Source organism: Carcharodon carcharias, chromosome 15, assembly GCF_017639515.1.
Source record: "Carcharodon carcharias isolate sCarCar2 chromosome 15, sCarCar2.pri, whole genome shotgun sequence".
Taxonomy (NCBI): Eukaryota; Metazoa; Chordata; class Chondrichthyes; order Lamniformes; family Lamnidae; genus Carcharodon; species Carcharodon carcharias.
In genome coordinates, this window is record NC_054481.1 from 21,035,807 (window position 1) to 21,060,438 (window position 24,632).

A 24,632-nucleotide genomic window follows, 5' to 3' on the forward strand; every position below is an offset into this window, starting at 1 on the left:
CCCTGAAGGCAGACAGCTGCTGCGGAGATGCCTCAGGGAGCTGCAGACCTAGACAGATTAAATGACAAGAAACATATGCACCAAAATGTGTCTATGCAGCACATTCAAGCATCTGACAGCAGAACACAAAAAACATCAGTCCCCACATATATTTTTTATTATATTTCACTCTGGACATTTCATCCTGCCCTGGATCTAGGTTTCAGTGAAAATGTGAAGGCTGTCTGGCTAACTGGCCTTTCCGCCAACTGTAAAAGTGGACGGGTCACGCAAAATCGATTACAATTGTCTCTTTAATTGGCTTAATTGCCCACGTATTTGCTGGCAGGCGCACTTCCGACTGCCGTGCACGTCCGCCAAGCGGAATATTAAAAACCCATCTGGTTCACTCATGTCCCTTAGGGAAGGAAATCTGCCATCCTCAGCTGGTCTGGCCTATGTGTGACTCCAGGCTCTTACTGCCTTCTGAAATGGCCTTGCACACCATTCAATTGCATTCAACAAAGCAGCTCACCACCACCTTCTTGGGCAATTAGTGCTGGGTAACAAATGCCAGCCTTGCCAGCAATGGCCATATCCCATGAATTAATTTAAAAAAACACTGATCGAGCATAAGTAATTGGCTGCATTTAACCAGGGGCATGAGGAGGAAAGGTTCCTGAACAACATATTCCAGAATGTGGTCACCGCATGTATAGAGAGGAATAGCGAAGCAAAGAGGAGAAAGTGGTTAACCAACTACAGGGGGTGAAGAGAGGAGCCAGTAAGGAAAAAAAACCATGTGGGATTGGGCTTGATCACGAGCAACATTCTCAACCCCTATGACATGGACAAAGCAGGATGCAAAAGGCAACAACATGGAGCAGTAGTTTCCCAGCAGGCAAAAGAGAGAGATGACTATTTAATTATGGAAGGATACAAGCACCAGCACATAAAGGAGCTCAGGATGGCTATGCCAGTTCTTTATCAGAGCAACGCTGAAGTGCTCTCATATATAATAAAAACAGAAAATGCTGGAGAAACTCAGCAGGTCTGACAGCATTCGTGGAGAGAAAGAGAGAGTTTACGTTTCGAGACTTTCAGAGCTCTGAAGAAGGGTCATACAGACTCAAAATGTTTCTCTCTCCACAGATGCTGTCAGACCCGCTGAGGTTTTCCAGAATTTTCTGTTGTTATTTCATGTTTCTAGCATCCGCAGTATTTCGCTTTTATCTGGACTGCTCTCATTGCCTGACTTCTCCGCATGGACCTTTATCTTCCTCTGCTTGGAATATTTATCCTCATAAGAGACACAATGGTCTTTGTGTCAACTATCTCACCACTGCAAAACATTTCACGCTCCAACAATTCAGAGTAAATTAGTGGTACCGATACTCTGGTCTATTGAACGGATTGTGCTGCGGTACCCAAGGAGTCTGAAATCCCAGCAGATGAAACTCCACACCGGGAGCACATGTTCATACAAAATGCCCTTGTCAGACGGGGAAACCTACTGAAATAATGGGCAGGGCTTTCCCAAGAAGGTTCGTATCCTGACAGCAGCTGGAAGTGCGTGTCGGCAACACGTATGGCTGACCAGCCGGCCTTCCCCCTTGATTTTATGGGAGGCAGCTCATGAATAAGCTGATGCCAGGGCTGACACCCTGTGCCAGATGGCCGCCCGCCCCCTAAAGCTGCCACCCTAAAGTTGCCAGCCCAATCAGAGGGCCCGCAGCTCAGCAGCGCCATCAGGTGCAGTGGCCACTGCTGAGCGTGGCAGCATACACCTATGTAGGTCAAAGAAACTTTGAAAGAAACTTTAAAATTATATCGATGTAGAGGAAAGCCCAATGAGCTGATCACTGGGGGCGCAGAGGCTGCTTTCCCTGTATGTGATCCCCTTTTTTTGAATAAAAAAATACTTGCCACTCAGGCTGCCACTGAGCCCCTCCACCCAACCGGGGGGCAAGGGGAGGAGTCAACCCGCCATCGGCAAAATGACACTGGCCAGGCAAAGGGACATCTGAATATTTAAAATTGCTTTCTGCCTCTTTGTAGCAGGAAGCCTGCCCTATCTCATTCCTGTTATTGGTTAAATTGTCTGACAGTGGGATATGATCGGGGAGCTGATCTGCAATGAATTTTACCACCAACTTTATAGCACGCCCGCCCCCACCCCAACCACCACCACCCCCCCACCCGCACTCCCACCCCAACCCCCTCCCCCACCACCACCGCCCTGCTGTGAACCCGCCTCATGCGGGATGGTAACATTCTTCTCAATAAAACAAAGTTATGCTAACATCAACGTGGTTAATATTTGTTTTGTATCACACATTGAGGAAAATGCTATCCCTGGCCATAATTAATTTTGTACACACACAGCCCCCCCGAGGCTTATCCAGTGAATCCTACCTTCCAACCAGCAGTAATTCCCGTTCACTGGCATCCTTCCTGATCTTTCTCCAGATATCCATGGTAAATAGTGTACTGCTGCTGTTGAATATTGACGTCAGAGATGACATGAGAGCAGCCATTATAACTGCAATCATAAGCCCACGTAAACCTGGGATCAGTTCCAAGAGCAACAACAGCTTGTTATCCCCAAATGGCAGGTTTGAATTTAGGCACAGTGAGCACAGCAACAACAACAGTTTGCATTCATATAGCCCCTTTAATGTGGTAAATGTTCCAAGACGCTTCACAGGATCGATTATCAAATGAAATTTGACACCGAGTCACGTGAGGGGGAATTAGGACAGGTTAGCAAAAGCTTGGTGGAAGAGGAAGATTTTAAGGAGCATCTCAAAGGAGGGGAGAAAGAGGTAGAGGGGTGGAGAGTTTTAGGGAGGGAATTGCTGTGCTTAGGGCGAGGGCAACTGAAGGCACAGCCACCAATGGTGCAGCGATGAAAATCTGACAAGACGTCAGTATAGGAGGAATAAAATGTTTTCAATGTACGATGAAGTTTGGAGGAGGTTAGAAGGATTGGCAGGGGTAAGGCCATGGAGTTATTTCAAAGCAAGGGTAATAATTATTTTAAAAATCAGAACAGGATTCAATGTAGCTCAGTGAGCACAGGACTGATAGCTGAACAAGACTTAGTTCAAGCTAGGATACCAACAGTGGAGTTAAGTGTGTGGAAGGTAGAGGATGGGAAGCTGATCAGGTGTGTGTTGAAATAGTCGAGGGCTGATAAAGGCATGATGAGATGAAGCAGGAAATGAGGAGAATAGATTAGCAAACAGATCATTTTGATCAAAATGTAGTTTTACCAATGCAGGAGGGCTAACATTCTTCCGTGAAAAGGGAATTCAAACAATGTAGGTATCCAATAGTTTAAATTACTTAAATATTTCTACTGTCAAGAATTCTTTGGTATCAGTTTACAAGCTTCTATTAGATGTTTGCTCCATTGGCCCAAACAAACAATTTCCATCAACCTGTTAGGTACGTTTTTGGTAGAGGACAGAAGCAATTTCTAAAGCTAATTGTAGAATCCTACAGCAGAGAAAGAGACAATCCAGCCTATTGTATTTGTGCCGATACTTTGAAAGATATTAATTCCTGGTCTTTCCTCATAGATCTGAAAATTTTTATTTGTACAAACTGGGATCATCAACAGGTTTATTACCAGGGACTTCAAAGGGTGGGATTGTTCTCCCTGAGCAGCGAGAAAGGCTGACAGTTCGCCATTTTATTTAACCATATTGTTCCTGCTGTGACCATGGGGATTTTGTCACTGGGAGAGTTGTGGGGAGGGATTTGCTTCTCTCTGTGTACAGCATATCAGCTCAAACTTTGGGGAAACTGACCTAGTAATCTCCTCGCTCTGTCCGATCCCTTTGCTGAATGCGGCTGGTCAGCCTCCACCTGGTGACTTTGTTTTCCAATTTTTAAAAAATTCATTCATAGGATGTCGACGTCACTGGGAAGGCCAATATTTATTGCCCATCCCTAACTGCCCAATAGAAGGTGGTTGTGAGCCACCTTCTTAGATACAACTGAGTGGGTTGCTAAGCTATTTCAGAGGGCAGCTAAGAGTCAAACACATGGCTGTTGGCCTGGAATCACACATAGGCTGGGCCAGACCAGGTAAGGACAGGAGATATCCTTCCCTGAAAGACAATAATGAACAAAAGGAGTTTTTATGACAATACAGTGGTCCCATGGTCACCATTACTGATACCAGCTCTTATTCTACATTTATATAATTTATTGAATTTAAATCCTCAACTACCATAGTGGGATTTGAACTCACGTCTCTGGGTTATTAATCCAGGCTTTGGGATTACGTCCAGTGTTTCTCTACCCCTTTCTGGTGCAGCCTGTGACTTTATCCTTAATGATACTGCCCTAAGGTGATTGTTACTAGAACGGCTGATATTTTAATTATTCTTAATGGGGGGGTGGGGTGCTGGGGGAACTTACTTTCCTCTTCAATAGAGCAGGGCAATCTGACTAAACAAGACTAACTAGTAATAATAATGGATCCAGCCTGGCTGCTCTGGGTGTAGCTTTCTCTTTGTCTGCAGCATTATTGTACAGTTTGGCTGTTAGGTGTGCACATAACTAATTATGACTTCACCTGTAGGCGATCTGGCAACCAGCAAATCAACACGTCAAATCGTCTTCACCTCATACAAGATGTGACTGTGGACCGCCCAAGTAAAGCAGTGGCCTCTAGCCCACCACCCCAACCCAACTCCACCCCGATACATGCTGTATTGCCAATGGGCTAGTAAGTGACAACGCCACGCCCTGGGTGTGGCTTTTGACGTGACAAGCCATGGCGATGACATCACCGCTCACCTTCTGAATCGACGCGAGGGGGTTTTGCATTTGGGTCTTTATTTTTCAGAAACTCGCACAGCACCGGAGGAATGTAGCTTTTTAAAAAGAGCCGGCGATCGGCCCCACTCTTCCCCTGCTCTTTCCCCATAGCGCTGTTTTTCCCCTTTTTAATGAGAGAGCCAGTTCCCTTTTGAAAGTTACTACTGAATCTGCTTCCCCAACCCTTTCAGTTGGCACAATCCAGATCATGGCTATTTGCTGAGTAAAGGAGTTTTCTTCCTCTGAGGTCAGGTTTTTTTTTTGGCCAATTATTTTAAAATAGTGTCCTCTGGTTCCTGGCAGTGGAAATGGCCCTATCTGTTCTATCAGGGGGTGGCAGTGGCATGGTGTTCATGTCATTAGTAATTCGGCTCAGGTTAATGCACTGGGGACATGGGCTTGAATCCCACCATGGCAGCGGGTGGAGTTTAAATTCACTTCATAAAAAATGGACTTAAAAGCTGTTCTCAGTAACAATAACCATGAAACCATTGTCAATTGTTGGAAAAGCCCATCTGGTTCAAATCTGCTGTATTTGCTTGGTCTGGCCTACGTGTGACTCCAGACCCATAGCAATGTGGTTGACTCTTAACTGCCCTCTGAAATGGTCCTAGCAAACTATTCAGTTGTATCAAAGTGCTATGAAGTCTATGAAAGAATGAAACTGGACAACTACCCGGCATTGACCTAGGCATCGGAAACAACAATGGCACACTCAGTGCGGATGACCGTGCAAAGTCCTTTTTGCTAAAATCTGGGGGCTAAAATTAGGAGACCTGGCCCACAGGCAAGTAAAACAGTAGCAACATTGTCTGTAAGGTATGATTCCCTGAGCATGACTATGTCCCAGTCGCCACTGTTGCCATCCTTGGGTATGTCATCCCACCAGCAGGACAGTCCCACCAGAGGTTGGCAGCATGGTGGTATTGCCCTGGGAGTCCTTAACATCGACTCTGGACCCCATGAAGTCTCACGGCATCAGGCCAAACATAGGCAAGGAAACCTCCTGCTGGTTATTGCCTACCAGCCCCCCTCAGCTGATGAATCATCACCCTTCCATGTTGAACACAATGCAGAGGAAGCACTGAGGATGGTAAAGGCACATAATGTACTCTGGGTAGGGCACTTCAATGTCCATCACGAAGTGTGACTCGGTAGCACCACTATTGACCGAGCTGGCTGAGTCCTAAAGGACATAGTTGCTAGACTGGGACTGAAGCAGGTAGTAAGGGAGCCAACAAGGGAGTAAGATCTACTTGACCTCATACTCACAAATATACCTGTTGCAGATCATCTGTCCATGACAGTATTTGTAGGAGTGACCACCAGCCAGTCGTTGTGGAGACTGAGTCTTCCCATTGAGGATGCCCTCCATTGTGGCACCACAAATGTACTAAATGGGATATATTTTGACCAGCAACTCAAAATTAAGCATCCATGAGGTGCTGTAGGCCATCAGCAGCAGCAGCAGAATACAAACATACGAAGAAGGAGTAGGAGTAGGCCATTCGGCCCCTCGAGCCTGCTCCATCATTCATTAAGATCATGGCTCATTAAGATCAAATCTGCATCCTGCCTACCCCCGATAATCAATCACCCCTTTACTTACCAAGAATCTATCCACCTCTCCACACCCACTCTGCCAAGACCCTTCTGGATCTTATATGTTTCAATCAAGTCGCCACTTACTCTTCTGAACTCCAGCGGATACAAGCCTAACCTGTCCAACCTTTCCTCATAAGCCAACCTGGCCATTCCAGATATTAGTCTGGTAAACCTTCCCTGAACTGCTTCCAATGCATTTACATCCTTCCTTAAATAAGGTGGCCAACATCGTACACAGTACTCTGGATGTGGTCTCACTGGTGCTCTGTATAACTGAAGCATAACTTCCCTACTTACCCCTCATAATAAATGATAACATTATATTAGGTTTCCTAATTATTTGCTATACCTGCATACTAGCCTTTTGTGATTCATGCATTAAGATACCAAGATCCCTCTGCATCACAGAGCTTTGCAATCTTTCACCATTTAGATAATATGCTTCTCTTTTATTCTTCCTGTCAAAATGGACAATTTCACATTTTCTCACATTATGCTCCATTTGCCAGATCTTTTCCCACTCACTTAACCTATCCATTACTTTTTGTAGCCTCCTTATGTCCTCTTTACAACTTACTTTCCTACCTATCTTTGTGTCATCAGCAAATTTGGCAACCATCCCTTCATCCCTTCAATTGTAAACAGTTGAGGTCCCAGCACTGATCCCTGTGGCACACCACTCATTACATCTTGCCAACAAGGAAAAACCCATTTATGCCTACTCTCTGCTTCCTGTTAGCCAGCCAATCTTCTCTCCATGCCAATATGTTGTCTCCTATACCATGAGAATTGTATACAGCCACAACCTGTACCCTCATGATCTGGCTGCCTTGAACCAGTACATGTTTGAATCCCTTCATTGATTGGCTGTTCTTTATTTCCGTACCTTTCTCCTGCCTCCATGTCCTTAAACTGGATGAAGGCATTTCCCATAACACTCAAGAAGCTTGACATCATCCAGGACAAAGCAGCCCACTTGACTGGCACCCCATTCACTAACGTTCACTCCCTCCACCGCTGACACACAGTAGCAGCAATGTGTACCATCTACAAAATGCACTGCAGCAACCCACCAAGTCTCCTTTGAGAGCAACTTTCAAACCTGTGACTCCTATCACCTGGAAGGACAGGGGCAGCAAACACATGGGAACACCGCCACCCCCGAAGTTCCTCTCCAAGCTACACAACATCCTGAATTGGAACTATATTGCCATTCCTTCACTGTCACTGTAATCATCGACCTCTTGAGGATAAAAAACTTGATGTAAAAAAAGTTATGAAATAAAGTTACCATCAGGCATCAGTTCAATCACGAGTTTTGGGAAAGCAATGTTAGAACATCCCACTTCAGTCCCACACACCTTTATACATTCTTCAGGATCGACACATGCGACTGAATCTGAGTGTGAACAAAACAAAATAATATTATTGTTTGTGCCCTGGCCATGCATTTTATTTTGTAATCATTAAAATTTATGTATGAGATATATTTCTTTGGTGAAGATATTTCCATTGTTATTTCCTTAATAAAATATAATCTGATATTGCACCAAAGTTAGCCCAGCCAGTCTAACCTTAGAACTTAGATTCAGATCCTGTCCATTTTCATCTGCCTCCCGCATCAGCTAGCTTCACCTGATCATTGTGCCAGCTGTGGTTCAGTTGGTAACACTTTCACCTTTGAATGACAAGGTTCTAGGTTCAAGTCCCTCGATTGGCAGAGTATCCAGATATCTTTGCCGTACTTATAATGTTACTGCTAACAGGGTTATTATCTTTCGGCGTGAAGGAGTCAGCAATGGTTAACAATGTCTTCACTTGCATCAATGTCCTTGTGCTGTGTTTTGTCATGGTCTCTGGCTTTGTGAAAGGGTCACTCAAGGACTGGCAGCTGACTGAGGATGTCTCGATTAATGGGACAAATGGCACTGCCTCAGAGAATTACACTGAAGAATACAGTAGCTGGAATTATGGCTCTGGGGGATTCCAGGACAAAAATCAAGGCTAACACTCCAGTGCAGTACTGAGGGCAAGCTGCAGTACTGGAGCTACTGTTATTCAGATAAGACATTAAACCAAGACCCATCTACCTGCTCTGGTCGATGTAAAAAATCTCATGTTACCAGTTTGGGGAGGTGACCTGGCCAATAGTTATCTCTGAAGCAACATCATAGAAACAGATTATCTGGTCATTATCATGTTGTTGCTTGTGGAAGTTTGCTCTGTGCAAAATTGGTTGCCGTGTTTTCTAGATTACTACAGTGACTGCACGTCAAAAGTACTTCATTGGTTGTAAAGTGGTTCGAGTCATCCAGTAATGCTAAAAAGTGAAATATAAATGCACGTCTTTCTTTTTTTTCATCAGTCTGTTTTTACTGATTCAGAAATGACAGTGTAATGGGGTCCAGATTCTGTAAACAGCCAGCTGTAAGCACCACAAAGTTGTGCTTCAAGAATTAGGCTGTCCCATTTATGCAACTTGGCTCTTTTTTTCTTTATTGTTGATAAATAGTTTCTCAATCACATTAGGTGTCAGCCGTGGCACAGAGTGTGGGAACCGTGCATCTGAATCAGCAGGTTGTGGGTTGAGCACAAAAATCTCGGTTGACACTCGTTCGGCTGAGGGAGTGCCGCAGTGCTGGAAGCGCCATCTTTTGGATGAGAACTTACAGCGAGGTCCCATCTGCCCTCTGAGGTGAGCACACAAAATCCCACTGTACTACAAAGAAGAGCAGAGGCGTTCTCCAAGTATCCTGGCCAATGCTTAACCCTCAAATCAACATCGAAAAAATATCATCTGTTGATGATAGATTTCAATAATCACCCCACAACTGATGGGTCTGTAGTCGCTCAGTATTGTACCCCATGCCCACTGTGCTCCCCACCCACCACCCTCCCCCCACCCCCCACCCACCTTCTTAAATAACAGATTGACATTTGCTATTTTCCAATTGAAAAAGCACAGTTTATTAACCTAATTTACTATCATACTTAATTACCTCAATTTTTTCTGTCAATGTCTTTTTGTAAATGATTAACTTTGTTATAATTCACTTTAATGGAGAGTTTCAGCCTCCCATCCTTAAATTACCAAATGATATCTTCCATTGAACAGGGATGCATAAGGTGATGAAATGTTCCTTTAATGATGAGTGCAAAACCACCGATCTCTGGAGTATTTGAGGAAATTGCAGATGTGTTAGTCATGATTTTCAATCATTTACAAAAAGACACTTACAGGAAAAATTTGAGATGACTGCACATGCCAGGGAATCATTTGTTAGAAAGCTAAATGGTTGCATTAGCACTTGCAGGCGATAAGTTCAGGCAGCTCCAACCTCCGTCAGGCTTGATGTTCTGCCCATATCCAGCATCAGCTTTAATTTACTACTTATCTCAGCACTGGATGAATCACAAATAATTACAACTAAAGCAAAATGCAAATATCTGATACTCAACAGGTTCAAACGAGCATTTCCATATTTCAGATGAGACTTAAGATGCCTTGGAAGTGGAATATGGCATATTTGGTTTCCCACGCATGGAGGATACTCTGTCCCTCTATACCGACTCCAACGTTTTCTGGTTGAATTCAATGGAAAGGAGTTACATAGAGTCCACAGGACAGAAACTGGCCATTTGGTCCAATTGGTCCATCCCTGTCTTAATGCTCCAGCTGAGCTCCTCTCATTCCTCTTCGTCAAATCCTATCAACATATCATTCTATTTCTGTCTCCCTTCCATACGTCTCTAACTCCCGCTTAAATGCATCTGCGCCATTTGCCTCAACTACTCCTTGTGGTAGCGAGTGCCATGTTCTCACCACTCTCTGGGTAAAGAAGTTTGTGCTGAATTCCCTATTGGATTTATTAATGGCTATCTTTTACTTATGGCCCCTAGTTTTGGACTCCCACACATGTGGAAACATTTTCCTTATCTGTATCAAACCCTTTCATTTTCTTCAAGGTCTCTATCATATCACCACTCAGCTTTCTCTTTTCCAGAGAAAAGAGCTCCAGCCTCTACAGTCTTTCCTAACAATTATAACTCTCAGGCCTGGCATCACAGTACTCTGGGCACTGTAACCAAGGCTCTATGCATGTTTAAAATGGTTTTCAATTCCATTCCTTTAGAAATCGACCTCTATGCTTGAATTGTTAGGAGGATTGGCTGGTTCCTGCAATGGGTGGCTGAGCTGCAATACCAGTTTAAGGCACGGGCAGCAAGATGAAACTCTACCCTGCTGGCGTGTTACAGTTTGATCAGGGAGCCCAGGTTGCTGTGGCAACTTGCACTTTTACATGCATGTTGCAGTCTGGAGCAATGGATAGCGATGGTAGAGACTCCAATGTTCTTTCCATCACACGGCGGACCAGGAATCTCTCTTGCTTTTACTGCCTGCCATTGGCATGTGTTGGACGAATTTGCAGGTTGATACCCAACCTGTTTGGCTGTGCTATGAACACACCTTCCTTGGCCATCAAGTCCTAGGGTGGGACACGAAGCTGGACACTCTACCTCAGAAGCAGGAATGTTACTCATTGCACCACAAGACCTTATCATGCTATTGAAAAAGTTTCCGCTTGTGGGTGTGTCCAAAACAAGGGGGCATATGGAAAAGGCAGGCACTAATAACGAGGGAATTCAAAAGAAACTTTTTTACACAAAGTGAGCTTAACATGTGGAATGCATTATCACAGTGAGGCAAATAGCCTGGACACATTTAACAGGAAGCTAGATGATCACAACGGAGAAATGAATAGAAGGCTATTTTAATAGAGTTAGATGAAGTGGGATAGACAGATTCTCAAATGTTAGCATCAACACTGGCATAGACTAGTTGTGCCAAATATCCTGCTTCTGTGCTGTAGACTTGATGTAACTCAATGCAACACTATGGGCTGTGATGTTCTGTGGTGTGGCACTCTGAGGGGCGATACCTTTGAAAGGTGTTGCTCGATATTCAAGCACTAGACCCAAGACTTTTGAGGTATGCATATGAGATGTTAGTCACCAGTCAACTTCCAAACCTTTTCATTCTTTTTAGATCTCATTTGCAAGTCCTCAGTGTGAGATCTGTATTACACACTGGTTCTGCAAAAATAACACATAGATTCAATGAATTCGGCATGACTTTCCCTTCGAAGAAGTTGTTTGATGGTATTTTAACTTGACTCTTAGAGTTCCCAAAAATACATGTTCTATGGGTATGATATCTATCATATAGATAGATAGATATTATAATATTATAATCTGTATTATAATAGAGTGCAATGTCTAATATGCATGTCCTGCCTATTAAGCTCATGTTATACTTCAAGTGTTATGTTCAAATTTCTCTGTCACAATGCAAGAAAGTCATAAAGAAATTTTCCAACATTAGAAGATACCAGAGACAAAATGTCAAATGTCTCTTAATTGACCTGTATAAGAAGTCAGCCAACATTTACTTAATCAAAGCTACACTTTGTAGCCTTATTATAATAGTATTCATTTTAATGATAGTTACACTTTGTAGTCTTATTATAATATGATGTGTTTCATTTGCTATAATTCTCATTCTAATGCTTGTTTAAAGCGCATGTTTCCATGCTGTAAATACTATGTAGTAAAACAGTGCATGTTCTGTCTTACCAGGGACAACATGCTAGTTATCTACATGCTAAAAATCTTCCATTGGCATGCACTTCCTTATTCATTATAAATTCATACATCTACATTTATAATGAAAACTGCCTACATAAACTTGTAATTATATCCACCTGACAACATGGCTTGCCATTCACTGCCTCGCTGCCTGTGAGCAGAACTATAACAAAGTTCTTCCCAGATTCCCTCAAGATGTGAACCCCTTCCCACATCTACACAACAGCAATCCCTTCTTGTGACAGTCTAACCACTTACTTACCTTCAGTAATACTACAAGACCTACAAAAAATATATATGCATAAATTGATGATAAAACAAACTGAAGATATATGCAACATAGGTGAAGGTAGGAATGATAAGGTACTACAGTTATGGAGACATGAATATCTAACATTAAAATTTGGTTTAATCTCACATGATTTTGCTTTCTTTTTACTTATAAAGTGCTTGGAGATCTACAAGAGCTGGAACGTTATTCATTCATAGGATGATTTAGTGTTTAATGTGTCAGGGTACACCTTAGCTGACTGTGCTGTTTATTTTTTGCTGAAACTGCAGAATGTGTGATTCATACCTGTTTGACGAAATCTTTTCAATGGATTGTGAATTGAGGCAGCCGAGATGGTCCTGAGATAGGGAAATAGGTAATGGGGCTAAAGTGATTGATTAATGACAAGCTTAAGGGTAATTAGATTGACCATCTGAAAGTTTTATATGAATTATCTTATTTCTGGAGTTCATGTCCACAATAACACTTGTCATACTGTAATGTATCACCATTGACAGTGTATATGACTAGAGGCCTACAAATATCTTGACTGTCACAATTTGTAGAGAGTCAAGGTTAAAGGATCAATAAAGATAACATCTCTACACAGAGGGAAAAGTGAGTAATGCTATTTATTTCTCTGTGTATCTACTATTTAGTGACATTGTCTGTGACAAGACTGGTCAAACACAGTAAGAGGATTAAGCTGTGAACCATATTTGGTGCCAAGATTCGAATTCTCTTACAGTGCATAAACTATCAATGAAAAAACTGCTCAGATTGTGTGGCAACAACCAATCAAAGATAAGTAACAAGAGGGGGTGGTGTTAGTATATACAGAATGAGATGATGATTAGTATATACAGAATAAGATGATGATTAGTGCTAGAAATATTCTAGATCTCAATTCTGTGAAAAATCAAAAGTTGAAGAATCGGTTTTTAAAATGTTATCTGCTTTAAGTAAAGCTTGGAAGGCAACAGTCACAATTTAAAACACAATTTGCACCATTTCATGAGCAGGCTTCCCATGCAGACACTATTCTGACCATTTCACTTGTATTTTTGTGCTTTCAATTGCAATTGGATACTAGTGCGATGGCTGAAATATGATTTCCAGTTGTACTAACTGTATCTCTGACAGGGACAATTTCACCTGCACTGCATGGGCATTAACCAACCAAATGGTGCTCCCACCCAGTGTAGAACACAACTAGTTTTCAATCCATTTGACCATTTGTCACACCAGTTTTAGGTCTTGGTAACAGAGTTATAAATCTACTTCATTCTTGAATGACTGAAAATCATGCCTTTCAAGTTGTAATCATAACTGTACACCATTGTTTGAATTCCAATATTGTCATTATATTGGACTCCTCCACAAATTATTTCTGTGATGCGGGATTCCCTCAAAGGATACATTTGTATACGTATATGTATCATTTAATAATACATGATATTCACTTAAAGCCAATTTAAAATAAGGAGACAAAAAGAAGTACATTATGACACTCCTGTTTACCATGCAGGCTTCTCCTTTGTAAAGAATGAGAATGCAAAATTTCTACCTCTAACTTCCACAGTGCATAGTTTTGAAGAGCATAAATGCTAGGATTTTTTTAAAAGAAACCTGCTTTATGTAGGTTTGCAAAACAACATGTGCCTTTTGAGTCATATATGGCTTCAATGTCACACGCAGACATTGTCCATAGGGCTTTTAGTTGCAGGAACAATTGAGCTGCATACCAAACTGATGGCTTTTTAGATGTTATCAAGAGAGATACAAGGAAACATTTTTCTTCCAAACTAATTGTTGTATGCCACATTCCACACCAATATTGTACAATTTAATTGTATAGATTATTATTTGTTGACACTGCATCTAAAAAAATCTGCAAGTTGCAATAAAATTTTAAAAATAATTGAAGCACAAATTACACTAATGTTTTACAATGAAATGCAACCTTAATTTATAGCACATTATTCTGATTTGTAAAGAAGTTGGTGAAACTTTTGACCTTCAATTAATTTAACTGATATAAGGGATTTCATACTTGTTTAAGGCTTTGCTTTTGAGACACATAGCAATATGTGCTTTCAACTTAATAATATTCTGAGTGTAAACTTTTCAATGCTTCAGATTTACCACACAGTGTTTTTGTAATAATTGCATTCTGATCAGTGGAACCTCCATTATCTACAAGTTTCTACTTGGTGTCAATGGTGATCCTTCCAATTTGGAGGATGATTGAAGTTCCCCTTGAATTTTTAAAAAATTCATTTTACAGGATGTGGGCTTCGCTGACTAGGCCAACATTTATTGCCCATCCCTAACTGCCCTAGAGAAGGTGGTGGTGAGCTGCCTTCTTGAACTGCTGCAGTCCCTGTGGTGTAGGTACACCCACAGTGCTGTTAGGGAGGAAGTTCCGGAATTTTGACCCAGCAACAGTGAAGGAATGGTGATATATTTCCAAGTCAAGGTGGTGAGTGGCTTGGAGGGGAACTTCCAAGTGGTGGTGTTCCCATCTATCTGTTGCCCTTGTCCTTCTAGATGGTAGTGGTCGTGGGTTTGGGAGGTGCTGTCTAAGGAGCCTTGGTGAGTTTCTGCATTGCGTATCTTGTAGATGGTACACACTGCTGCCACTGTTGGTCGATGGAGGAAGTAGTGAATGTTTGTGGACGGGCTGCCAATCAAGTGGGCTGCTTTGTCCTGGATGGTGTCAAGCTTCTTGAGTGTTGTTGGAGCTGCATTCATCCAGGCAAGTGGAGAGTATTCCATCACACTCCTGACTTGTGCCTTGTAAATGGTGGACAGGGTTTGGGGAGTCAGGAGGTGATTTACTCGCCATGGCATTCCTAGCCTCTGATCTGCTCTTGTAGCCACAGTATTTATGTGGCTAGTCTAGTTCAGTTTCTGGTCAATGGTAACCCCCAGGATGTTGATTGTGGGGGTTCAGCAATGGTAATGCCATTGAATGTCAAAGGGTGATGGTTAGGTTCTCTATTTTTGCTGTTTCAACTAACAGAGAATGGGTGTCACTATTTTTGGTAGTGAAAATTTTGAAAGAAATCAATTTGATTTTTTTGCTATACAATATTCTCCTAATATCTCCCTTTTCACACTTAAGGAGTCCCAGTTGGGAACATAGGATTTGAAGGAGGCTATTTAGCTCCTCAAATCTATTCCACCACTCAAAGAGATTGTGGCTGATTTGTTGTTAAACTCCACATATCTACCTTTGTCCCATAACTCTTAATACGTTTGGTTAACAAAAACCCAGCAATCTCAAGATTTAAAATTTACCATTGATCCAACATTGGTTGTGGAATAGAGGTTCAAACTGGGTAGAATGATTTCCTAATTTCATTTCTTTAGGAGTCCTATTGTAAACATAACCAAATGTTTTAAATTTCCAGTTATTTTTATCTTCATAGAAAATGATCTTCCTAAAACACTTCTGCATTTGCTTTCATATATGTTCCAACTTCCTATCTCATAAGTTTATTTTTTTATTAATAGATTTATCATTGCCATTTTATCATGCGGTGCCCCTTATTAGTGTGGGGCCATTTTGAGGAAATGCTGGGACAATTGGAGATGATAGGATAGGAACCTAGGATTTAGGAGCAGGAGTAGGCCATTCAGCCCTTTGAGCCTGCTCTGCCATTCAATAAAATCATGGTTGATCTGGTTGTGGCTTCAACTCCACTTTCCTGTCTGCCCCCATAACCCTTGACTCTCTTGTCTATCAAAAATCTGTTTAACTCTGCCTTGAATATTTTCAATGACCCAGCCTCCTCTGCTCTCTGGGGAAGAGAATTCCACATATTAACGACCCTCTAAGAGAAAGTTCTTATCTTAGTCTTAAAAGGGAGACTTCTTATTCTTAAACTGTGTCTTCTAGTTCTAGTCTCCCCAACAAGTGGAATCATCCTTCCAGTATCCACCCAATCAAGTCCCCTCAGGATCTGACATGATTCAATAAGATCACCCCTCATTCTCCTAAACTCCAATGGTATAGGCTCAATCTGTTCAACCTTTCTTCATAGGATAAGCCCTTCATTACAGGAATAAGTCAAGCAGTTTGTACATTTTAGTCATTTTACATAGAACATAGAATTAGATTGAGATTACAGCACAAACACAGCCCATTTGGCCCAACTGGTTTATGTTCCACACAAAGCTCCTCCACCTGACTATGTCACACTCTATGGCATATTGTTCAATTCCTTTCTCACTCATGTACTTTTCTGGTCATCCCTTAAATGTCAGGATACTGGGTTGGTTGGAGTAAAGATTATTAAAAGGAAAAGAACATAGTCACTACAGGAGTGAGCCTCTGTCTGAGTGGTAAAGTTCTGATCTCTGAGTTCGACACATGCAGGTTTCAAACCTCTCCAGGATATTTCCAATGCTGCAGCTCAAACTCTTAATTCTGGGCTGACATACAGCAGAATGCCCGTGTCCCAAATGGGATATAGCCTAAAGGAAGTAATGAATACAAACAAAGTGCCCCACCAATTGTCTGGCACAAGCCAGGCTAACTTGGCTAGTGAAAGTGCCGTCATTTCCAGCATGATGCCATCACCAAGTACATCTTCCCTTCACCACCCCTGGTGGCATTTTGTAGGGATCGTTCCCTCCAGGACACCCTGGTCCACTCCTCCATCACCACCTACACCTCAACCCCCTCCCATGGCATCTTCCCATGCAACCACAGAAGGTGCAACACCTGCCCCTTTACTTCCCTCCTCCTCACTGTCCAAGGGCCCAAACACTCCTTTCAAGTGAAGCAGCATTTCACTTGCACTTCCCTCAATTTAGTCTACTGCATTCGCTGCTCCCAATGTGGTTTCCTCTACATTGGAGAGACCAAATGCAGACTGGGTGACCGCTTTGCGGAACACCTTCCACCTTCGGTCTGTCCACAAGCATGACCCAGACCTCCATGTCGCTTGCCATTTCAACACACCACCCTGCTCTCATGCCCACATGTCTGTCCTTGGCCTGCTACAATGTTCCAGTGAAGCTCAACACAAACTGGAGGAAGAGCACCTCATCTTCTGAATAGGCACTTTACAGCCTTCCGGACTGAATATTGAGTTCAACAACTTTAGATCATGAACTCTCTCCTCCTTCCCCACCCCTTTTCCGATCCCCTTTTTCCAATAATTTATATATATTTTTCTTTTCCCACCTATTTCCATTATTTTTAAATGTATTTCCAGGCATTGTTTTATCTCTACCTTTCAGCCTATTTCAATTCCCCCCCACCCCACCCCCACTAGGGCTATCTGTACCTTGCTCGTCCTGCTTTCCACCCTTAATGTTCCCATTAGCACATTTCTTAGATAATATCACCACCGCCAACACCTCGTTGTCTATGACATCTTTTGGCAATCTCCACCTATCGCTGGCCCTCTATCCAGCTCTACCTATCCCAACCCCAACCTCCCCACCCCCCCCCCCACCCCACCCCACCCCTTAAATCAGCTTATATTTCACCTCTTTTTTATTTTTCTTTAGTTCTGATGAAGAGTCATTCGGATTCGAAACGATAACTGTGTTCCTCTCCGCAGATGCCATCAGACCTGCTGAGTTTTTCCAGGTATTTTTGTTTTTGTTCTAACTTGGTTAGTACTCTGCTTGCATGCCTCATTGTGAAACAATGATCAATATCCTCCAGAAATAAAGTGCCCAAGGAAATAAAATCCCTTTAAGGAAGTTATTGCTTCACCTTTAAACAAACCTGAAAGTCCCACAGTGAATGTATGTTGGGGAATTCCAATATTTTTATCAGAAATATATTAGCAATCTTAAAAAAATTCAGATCAGGGTATTTTTGAGACAGCGTTTCAATTATTATAATTCCCTCCACTGATGGATTCTTACACATTTTCATGTCTTCCTTTGTAACCAAATTTGTCCTGTTTTAGAGGCCACAAAGATGCCATGTTCATCAAAATATTAAAAAAAACTAAAATCCTTTTGTCAACCCAAAAAACTTTCAAAACAGAAAGTATTGCTGAAAAAAGAGACCTGTTGAAGCTTTTCATCTTCCACTCATCAGAACACTGCAAGAATTCCAATATAAGGAGAAAACAATAATTTATACTGCATAGGAAGAGAATGCTGATTGGTTGCCAAGTAGACTCTGATTGGTAGAGGCATTGCCATGGAGAATGCATCACTGACGGTGACTGACAGTTAACTACCAAGCATTGCTGAAATTTAAACCAGGCAGCTTGACTCTGATTGACCAAGCTGCCTGGTTTAAATTTCAACAATGTTTGGCAGCTAACTGTCCGTCACCATCACTGGTGCATTCTCCATGGCAATGCCTCTAACAACCAGGAGTCCACTTGGCAACCAATCAGCAGTTTCTTCCCATATAATATAAATTGTTGTCTTCCCCTTATACTGATATTCTTGCAAAGTGTCCCGATGGGTGCAAAATGAAAAGCTTCAACATGTCTCTTTTCTCAGCAATACTCAAGTTCTGTATTACCAAACAACTATTTGAAAACAGAAAGTGCTGGAAATACCCAGGACAGGAATCAGCATTGGAAAAGTGGAATGCAGGTTAACATTTAGGGTCAGATCAACCTCTATCCCTAACATTAACCTGACATATTTGCTGAGGGAACTGGTGTATAATCCTAGCATTTTCTGTTTATATTTCATTTTCGAGCATAGACTGTAGTGTTTTTAGAAGAAGGGGAGGGGTCTTTTGCCACCCTTTTTATTCTAGATACTTTGGCATCTGAATTTTTGCATAACTCTCCCACATGGGTCCTTATCTTCTGTGGTGCTCCTCTCCCTGACAGCTAAATAAATTGGGGAATATGCCCCAGGATAATGAACAGGAAATTCTCCTTGGCTATTCCATTAACTCTGTGCAGCCGCAGAATTTTTCTCCGGTCTTTGATAAGCAGCAAGGCAGCACAACATCAGATCTCGTCTCAGACTTTGACTATCAAGTAAATTAATAGAATATTACAGCAAGATGGGGCATTTGGCCCTTCATGCTTATGCTGGCTCTTTGAAGCACCATTCAATTGCCCCACTCTTTCCCCATGGCCCTGCAACTTTTTCTTTTTAGGTATATATTTACTGAACAGATGGACAAATAAGTCATTTAATATTAGATACGATGCTAACCCCCACAATCGATACAAAACAACTCCCTGAACCGTCACATCTTGTGCACTTGCTGCTGGAGATATGAATGCAATTGGCTTTCCGCAACTCCCCTTTGTGTTCGAATGGAATTAAAGGAATCTCCAACAAATTAAAATAAGGCAAACATGCTTATATTTTGTTGTAATTGGCAGATCTTTTTTTTAAAAAAAATCTCCAATGATTTTCCGTACGCCAAAGCATTTGTTTACAACTTCCATGCGGGTAGTGGACAAGTTCCTCCGCTCTGTCGACATTGGCGTGCTCGCCACTTTCACCGGCTGAAAAAGACTTTCACTATTGAGTATTCTAAAGTCCCGGTGGGAAGCGGTCTAGTCTGGAAGCTACATGACGTCTCGGAAGGGGTGGGAATACGATCCAAAAGTACAGCTCTGTTGCCAAGGCAGAGTTACGTTGCAGGTTGTCAGTTCATTGCCGGCAAACGTGGCTTCAGAGAACACACCTGTTTGAGAAAGAACTGCCGCCTGAGTCGGCTTCCTCCTGCTTTCAATATATATATATATAAATTCACTCTAATCTGGGTGTGGCCGGGATCCTGAGGAAATGGGACGTCTGAGAGGTGGTGAGATCCAGGTGTGGCGCTGAGTTCAGTCCACTGTCTAAAACAGGTTGGCGGTGGGGGGGAGGAGGAGAGGCGACTAAACGGGGAGGAGCATTTTCGAGGTGCCAAACCCAAAGGTTTGGCTGCCGGTCCCATTGCCACGATCCTTGCTTCACTGACGGTGCACAGCTGCTGCGGCTTGTGGGTTTTCGCTGGGGGCTCAATGGCTCTCTCGCAGCTGCTGTGTCTGGACGAAGGGAATATCAACTACCGGACCAATGAGTCCAAGCCCGAGTTTTACTACAGCGAGGCTCAGAGGCTGGCACTGGAGACCCTCCTGGCCAGCGGGGGCCCAGCCTTTCGCGAAACGGTGGCGAAGGAGAACCTGAGGGAGTTCCTGTCCGAGTTGGACATCCAGCAGATCCTGGGCTCGATGCGGGATTTCTTACCGGAGGGGCCGAGCACCCAGTGGCAGGATGAAGAGGGTCAAGAGGAGGGACGAGGAGGAGGAGTAGAGGAAGAGGGAAAAGGAGGAGAGAGCGAGGGAGAGGGGAGAAAAGCAAGCGAGGAACCGGAGAAGAAGCCCCTCTCTCTGCATTACTGGCCCGACACCTCGGACGTATCCCGTCCCTGTTTGGAGCTGGGTTGGCCGGAGTCCTCCGCCTACCGCGGGGTGACCCGAGCCACTGTGTACACACAGCCTCCTGTGGCCGGCTCGATCCACATCAAGGAGATGGTCCGCAGGATGATCAGCCAAGCGCAAAAGGTGAGGATATTCAAATGGAAATTGCCTATGCAGCGTCTGGATGGCCGGATTCAAGTTTTGAAATGATCTGGCGGCTAATTAAAACCAGAGAGAGAGAGAGAGAGAGAGAGAGAGAGAAAAAAAATAACGCATTAACCAACCTAGACCAGCCAGTTAGAAACTCTGATATACAACACCTTGCGAAAACCCAAGCGCCAACCTCGCAAAGGACCTCACAGTAGCGATTATCCGAAAGAGGGTCGATACTCAGGTATTTCTCAGAAGGAGATATTGGGACAGCCGACTCGGAGCTTGGTCCGTGAGACAAAAGCCAAACACTGCGGATGTTGGAAATCTGAAATAAAAACAGAAAATGCTGGGAAAACTCAGCGGGTCTGACAGCATCTGTGGAGAGAGAAACAGAGTTCATGTTTCGCCTCCCTATTCTTCAGAGTCATAAGGACTCGAAACGTTAACTTTTTTCTCTCTCCACAGATGCTGTAGACCTGCTGAACTTTTCCCAGCATTTTCTGTTTTTGTTTGGTCAGAGGCGTTGGTTTTCGGGATGGTCTTAAAGGAAGGGAGAGAGAGAGAGAGATCGGGAGGTTTAGGGAGAGAATTCTGTTCCAAAGCAGAGTCCAAGTGGACTGGAAACGTTAATTCCACAGATGCTGTCAGACCTGCTGAGCTTTTCCAGCATTTTCTGTTCTTTAAATTCCAAAATAGACAATTTGGACCACTGACTGCAGCATTTGCAAACATAAGTTGTTTTCTTTATCGTCAACATGGAAGTAACCATTTCTGAATCATCATTACATCCCGCAAGCTACCTTAGGATTGTGTGACTTTAGTCAGCATCCTTCCACCTATATAAGATAATGGACATGCAGCAAATCAGTAGCTGATGAAAGTGACTTTAGTGTTGCTTTATGGCCGATTAGTTTTTAAAATATTTCAATGGTATAAGTAATGATATGAACTTTAACAAATTCTTACTTTTGCAGGATCAGGTAGGGCGAAGGGGTTGGGTTAAACAGTTTGGGTTTCCAGCTGAAATTTTTACATTACAGCCATGACATCAGTGTTGAATCCACTCCTGCTGTAACGGTAGAAATAAATGCCTTGTAAACAGGAAAAATATCACACTAAATAAGTAACAGTGAGGAAGGGGAATCAATGGGATGGCGAGTGGGAGCTGAAGAGGATGGGGGGGGGGGGGGGTGGGGGCAGGATAATTCCTGGCCTGGAGGGTCTTCATTCCACGCTATACATTCTATTCCGTCAGTACGACATGTTAAAACAAGCTTTGTCATGAGTAATTCTGTGCTGGTATTTATGCTCCACAGTCTCCTCCCATTTCATCTTACCTCATCTCAGCCTCAGCAAGTCTTGCCATTCCCTTTTTTCCCTTAATTAGTCATTTAATTTCCTTTTGAAAGTATCTGTTCCTTCCATCAACCACTTCCTGTGGTAGCGAGTCCCACATTCTAACCACTCTGAGTAAAGACAATTCTCCTTATTTCACTGTTGGATTTATTAGCAACTATCTTGTACTTATAGCCCTTAGTTTTGAATTCTCCCATAAGTGGAATCGTTCTTTCCATATCTACCCTGTCCAACACATTCCTATCATGTCAACCAGGATTCCTCAAGGATTTTTTCTCAAGAAAAACACCTCTTATGAGTACAGGTTACTTGAAATAGAAATGGAAAATACTGGAAAAACTCAGCAGGTCCAGCAGTGTCTGTGGAGAGAGAAACAGAGTTAATGTTTCTAATCTGTGCGCCTTTTTCAGAAGCTCTGAAGAGAAGAATAATACAGACTCAAAACCTTAGCTCTGCTTCTCTCTCCAGATCTGCTGAGTTTTCCAGCCATTTTCTGTTTTTATTTCAGATTTCCAGCATCCGCAGTACTTTGCTTTTATTTGACATAAACTTGCTTTGTTTTGCCTGAGTTTAGAAGTTGAGTGGTGATCTAATCTAAAGGGTTTAGGGTAGATGCAGGTACTATTTGCCTGGTGGTGGAATCCAGAATGAGGGGACAGTATCTTAGAATCAAAGCTTGGTTATTTAGGAGTGACATTAGCAAGTAATTTTTCACACTCAAGGTAGTGCACAACTCTCTTCCCCAAAAGGCTGTGGACACTGGGACCAATTGACATTTTCAAGGCAGAAGCAATAGTTTTTTCTGTGTCAGGTAAGGGAATCAGGGAGCTTGGAGCAAAGGCAGGTAAATGGAGTGGAGGTACATATCAGCCATGGTCTTATCAAATGAAATTGACACAGGGTACCCTTGTTCCCATGTTAATTCTGTGACACCCGTTAAAGCCAAGGATACACAGAAAGAGCCACAGAAAGTAGAATTAGTTATAGAGGAATGAAATAAATTCTCATGCCTCAGCTTAACATGGTGTAATTTTGCCTTCACAAGCATGGTGTCATAACATTAGAATAGTTATTTTATTTTTCACTTGGTGTAACCCATGTTTTAGCTGTATCCTAATATAAAGCACCTTTTCATTCATAATGATCATCATTCCAAAATTGTATCAATTTCAAAACTCAGTTTCAAGCTAAAATAAACTCTGGGTTTATACAGATTGATGATGACAAATGTTAATTTATCGCTGGAACTAACTTAAATTCCAAATTTTGATGTGAATACAAATCCAGTTATAGGAAACATGTTGTTAAACACTTTTGAAGGATTTTGACTAATAATTCCCTTTGATGTAGCTTTCTTACTTGTCGAAACACGTGGGCAATCAATTGAAGATTGAAGAGCAATTTACAGAGCAGACTCTGAACTCCCCAACCGACAGCTTGTGGATTGTATTGGAGAGTTGAGCAGAGAAAGCAAAGTACAGTAGATTCCTTCTTTTCGGCCATGATTTAGTGCTAATGCTCTTGTCTTTGAGTCAGAAGGTTGTTGGTCCGCTCCAGCGACTTGAGCACATAATCTAACCTAACGCTTCCAAGCAGTGCATAAGGGGTGCTGCACTGTTAGAGGTGCTGCCTTTCAGATGAGTTGTTAAACTGAAATCTTGTGTGCCTCGTGGGTGAATGTAAAAAGGTCCCTAGGAAACTATTTCGAAGTATAGGGGAATTCGCCCCATTGTCTTGGCCAATATTTATCCCTCAATCGACATCATTAAAAATGATGATCTAGTCATTGCATTGCTGTTTGCGGGAGCGTGTGTACAAATTTGCTGTTCTATTTCCTAAAAAGTGAATACATTTTTAATGTTGTAAAGCAGGCACCTTGGGACATCCTGAGGCTGTGAAAGGCAATGTACATATGGAAATTCCTTCCTTACTTGGTTAGTGTTTTTTTTTAATTACTGGTATTGGTAAATGCAATCACATAGAAGCACTGGAATTTAAAGCACAGAACCAGGCCATTCAGTCCGAATAGGCTATGCTGGTATTTATGCTCCACACAAGCATCCCTCCGTCCAATTTCATCTAACCCTATTGGCGCATGCTTCTATTTCTTTATCCCTCATGTTATATTTAGCATTCTGTTAAATGCATTAATACTATTTGCCTCTGAGGTAGTGAGTTCCACTTCGAAGTATTTCACGGGTACAGAGGTTTTCTCTGAATTCCTTAATGGATTTATTAGTGACTATCTTATATTTACAACTCCTAGTTTTGGTTTCTCCCACAAGCAGAAACATCTGCCTTATCCAAATGGAATTCCATTCCAAAAAGTGAAATGAACTTCAACCACAGACAATGGAAAATGTCAGCAATAGAATGATTCAATGGCCGTAGCATTCGTGTGCGTAACTACGACTGCGTTTATTGCT

General features: G+C 42.5%; 2 protein-coding genes across 5 annotated transcripts in view; one reads left to right on the forward strand and one right to left on the reverse strand.

The window, feature by feature from the left end:
- slc5a10 (solute carrier family 5 member 10) overlaps window positions 1–24,632 on the reverse strand; it is a 152,425-nt gene that overhangs the window by 16,603 nt on the left and 111,190 nt on the right. For 3 of the 4 annotated variants that reach the window (XM_041206378.1, XM_041206377.1, XM_041206375.1), the window contains 2 exons: window positions 7,709–7,816; window positions 2,395–2,545 (listed from right to left, as the gene is read on the reverse strand). In XM_041206378.1, coding sequence (XP_041062312.1) covers window positions 2,395–2,545; window positions 7,709–7,816 — 259 coding nt within the window. The remainder of the gene's footprint in view (window positions 1–2,394; window positions 2,546–7,708; window positions 7,817–24,632) is intronic. The other variant, XM_041206376.1, reaches the window with a different exon arrangement.
- The window catches only part of LOC121288075 (protein FAM83G-like), a 39,684-nt gene continuing 34,979 nt past the window's right edge, over window positions 19,928–24,632 (forward strand). The window contains exon 1 of the mRNA XM_041206374.1: window positions 19,928–20,841. Within this exon, the coding sequence (XP_041062308.1) occupies window positions 20,299–20,841 (543 nt within the window). The 5' untranslated portion in view covers window positions 19,928–20,298. The remainder of the gene's footprint in view (window positions 20,842–24,632) is intronic.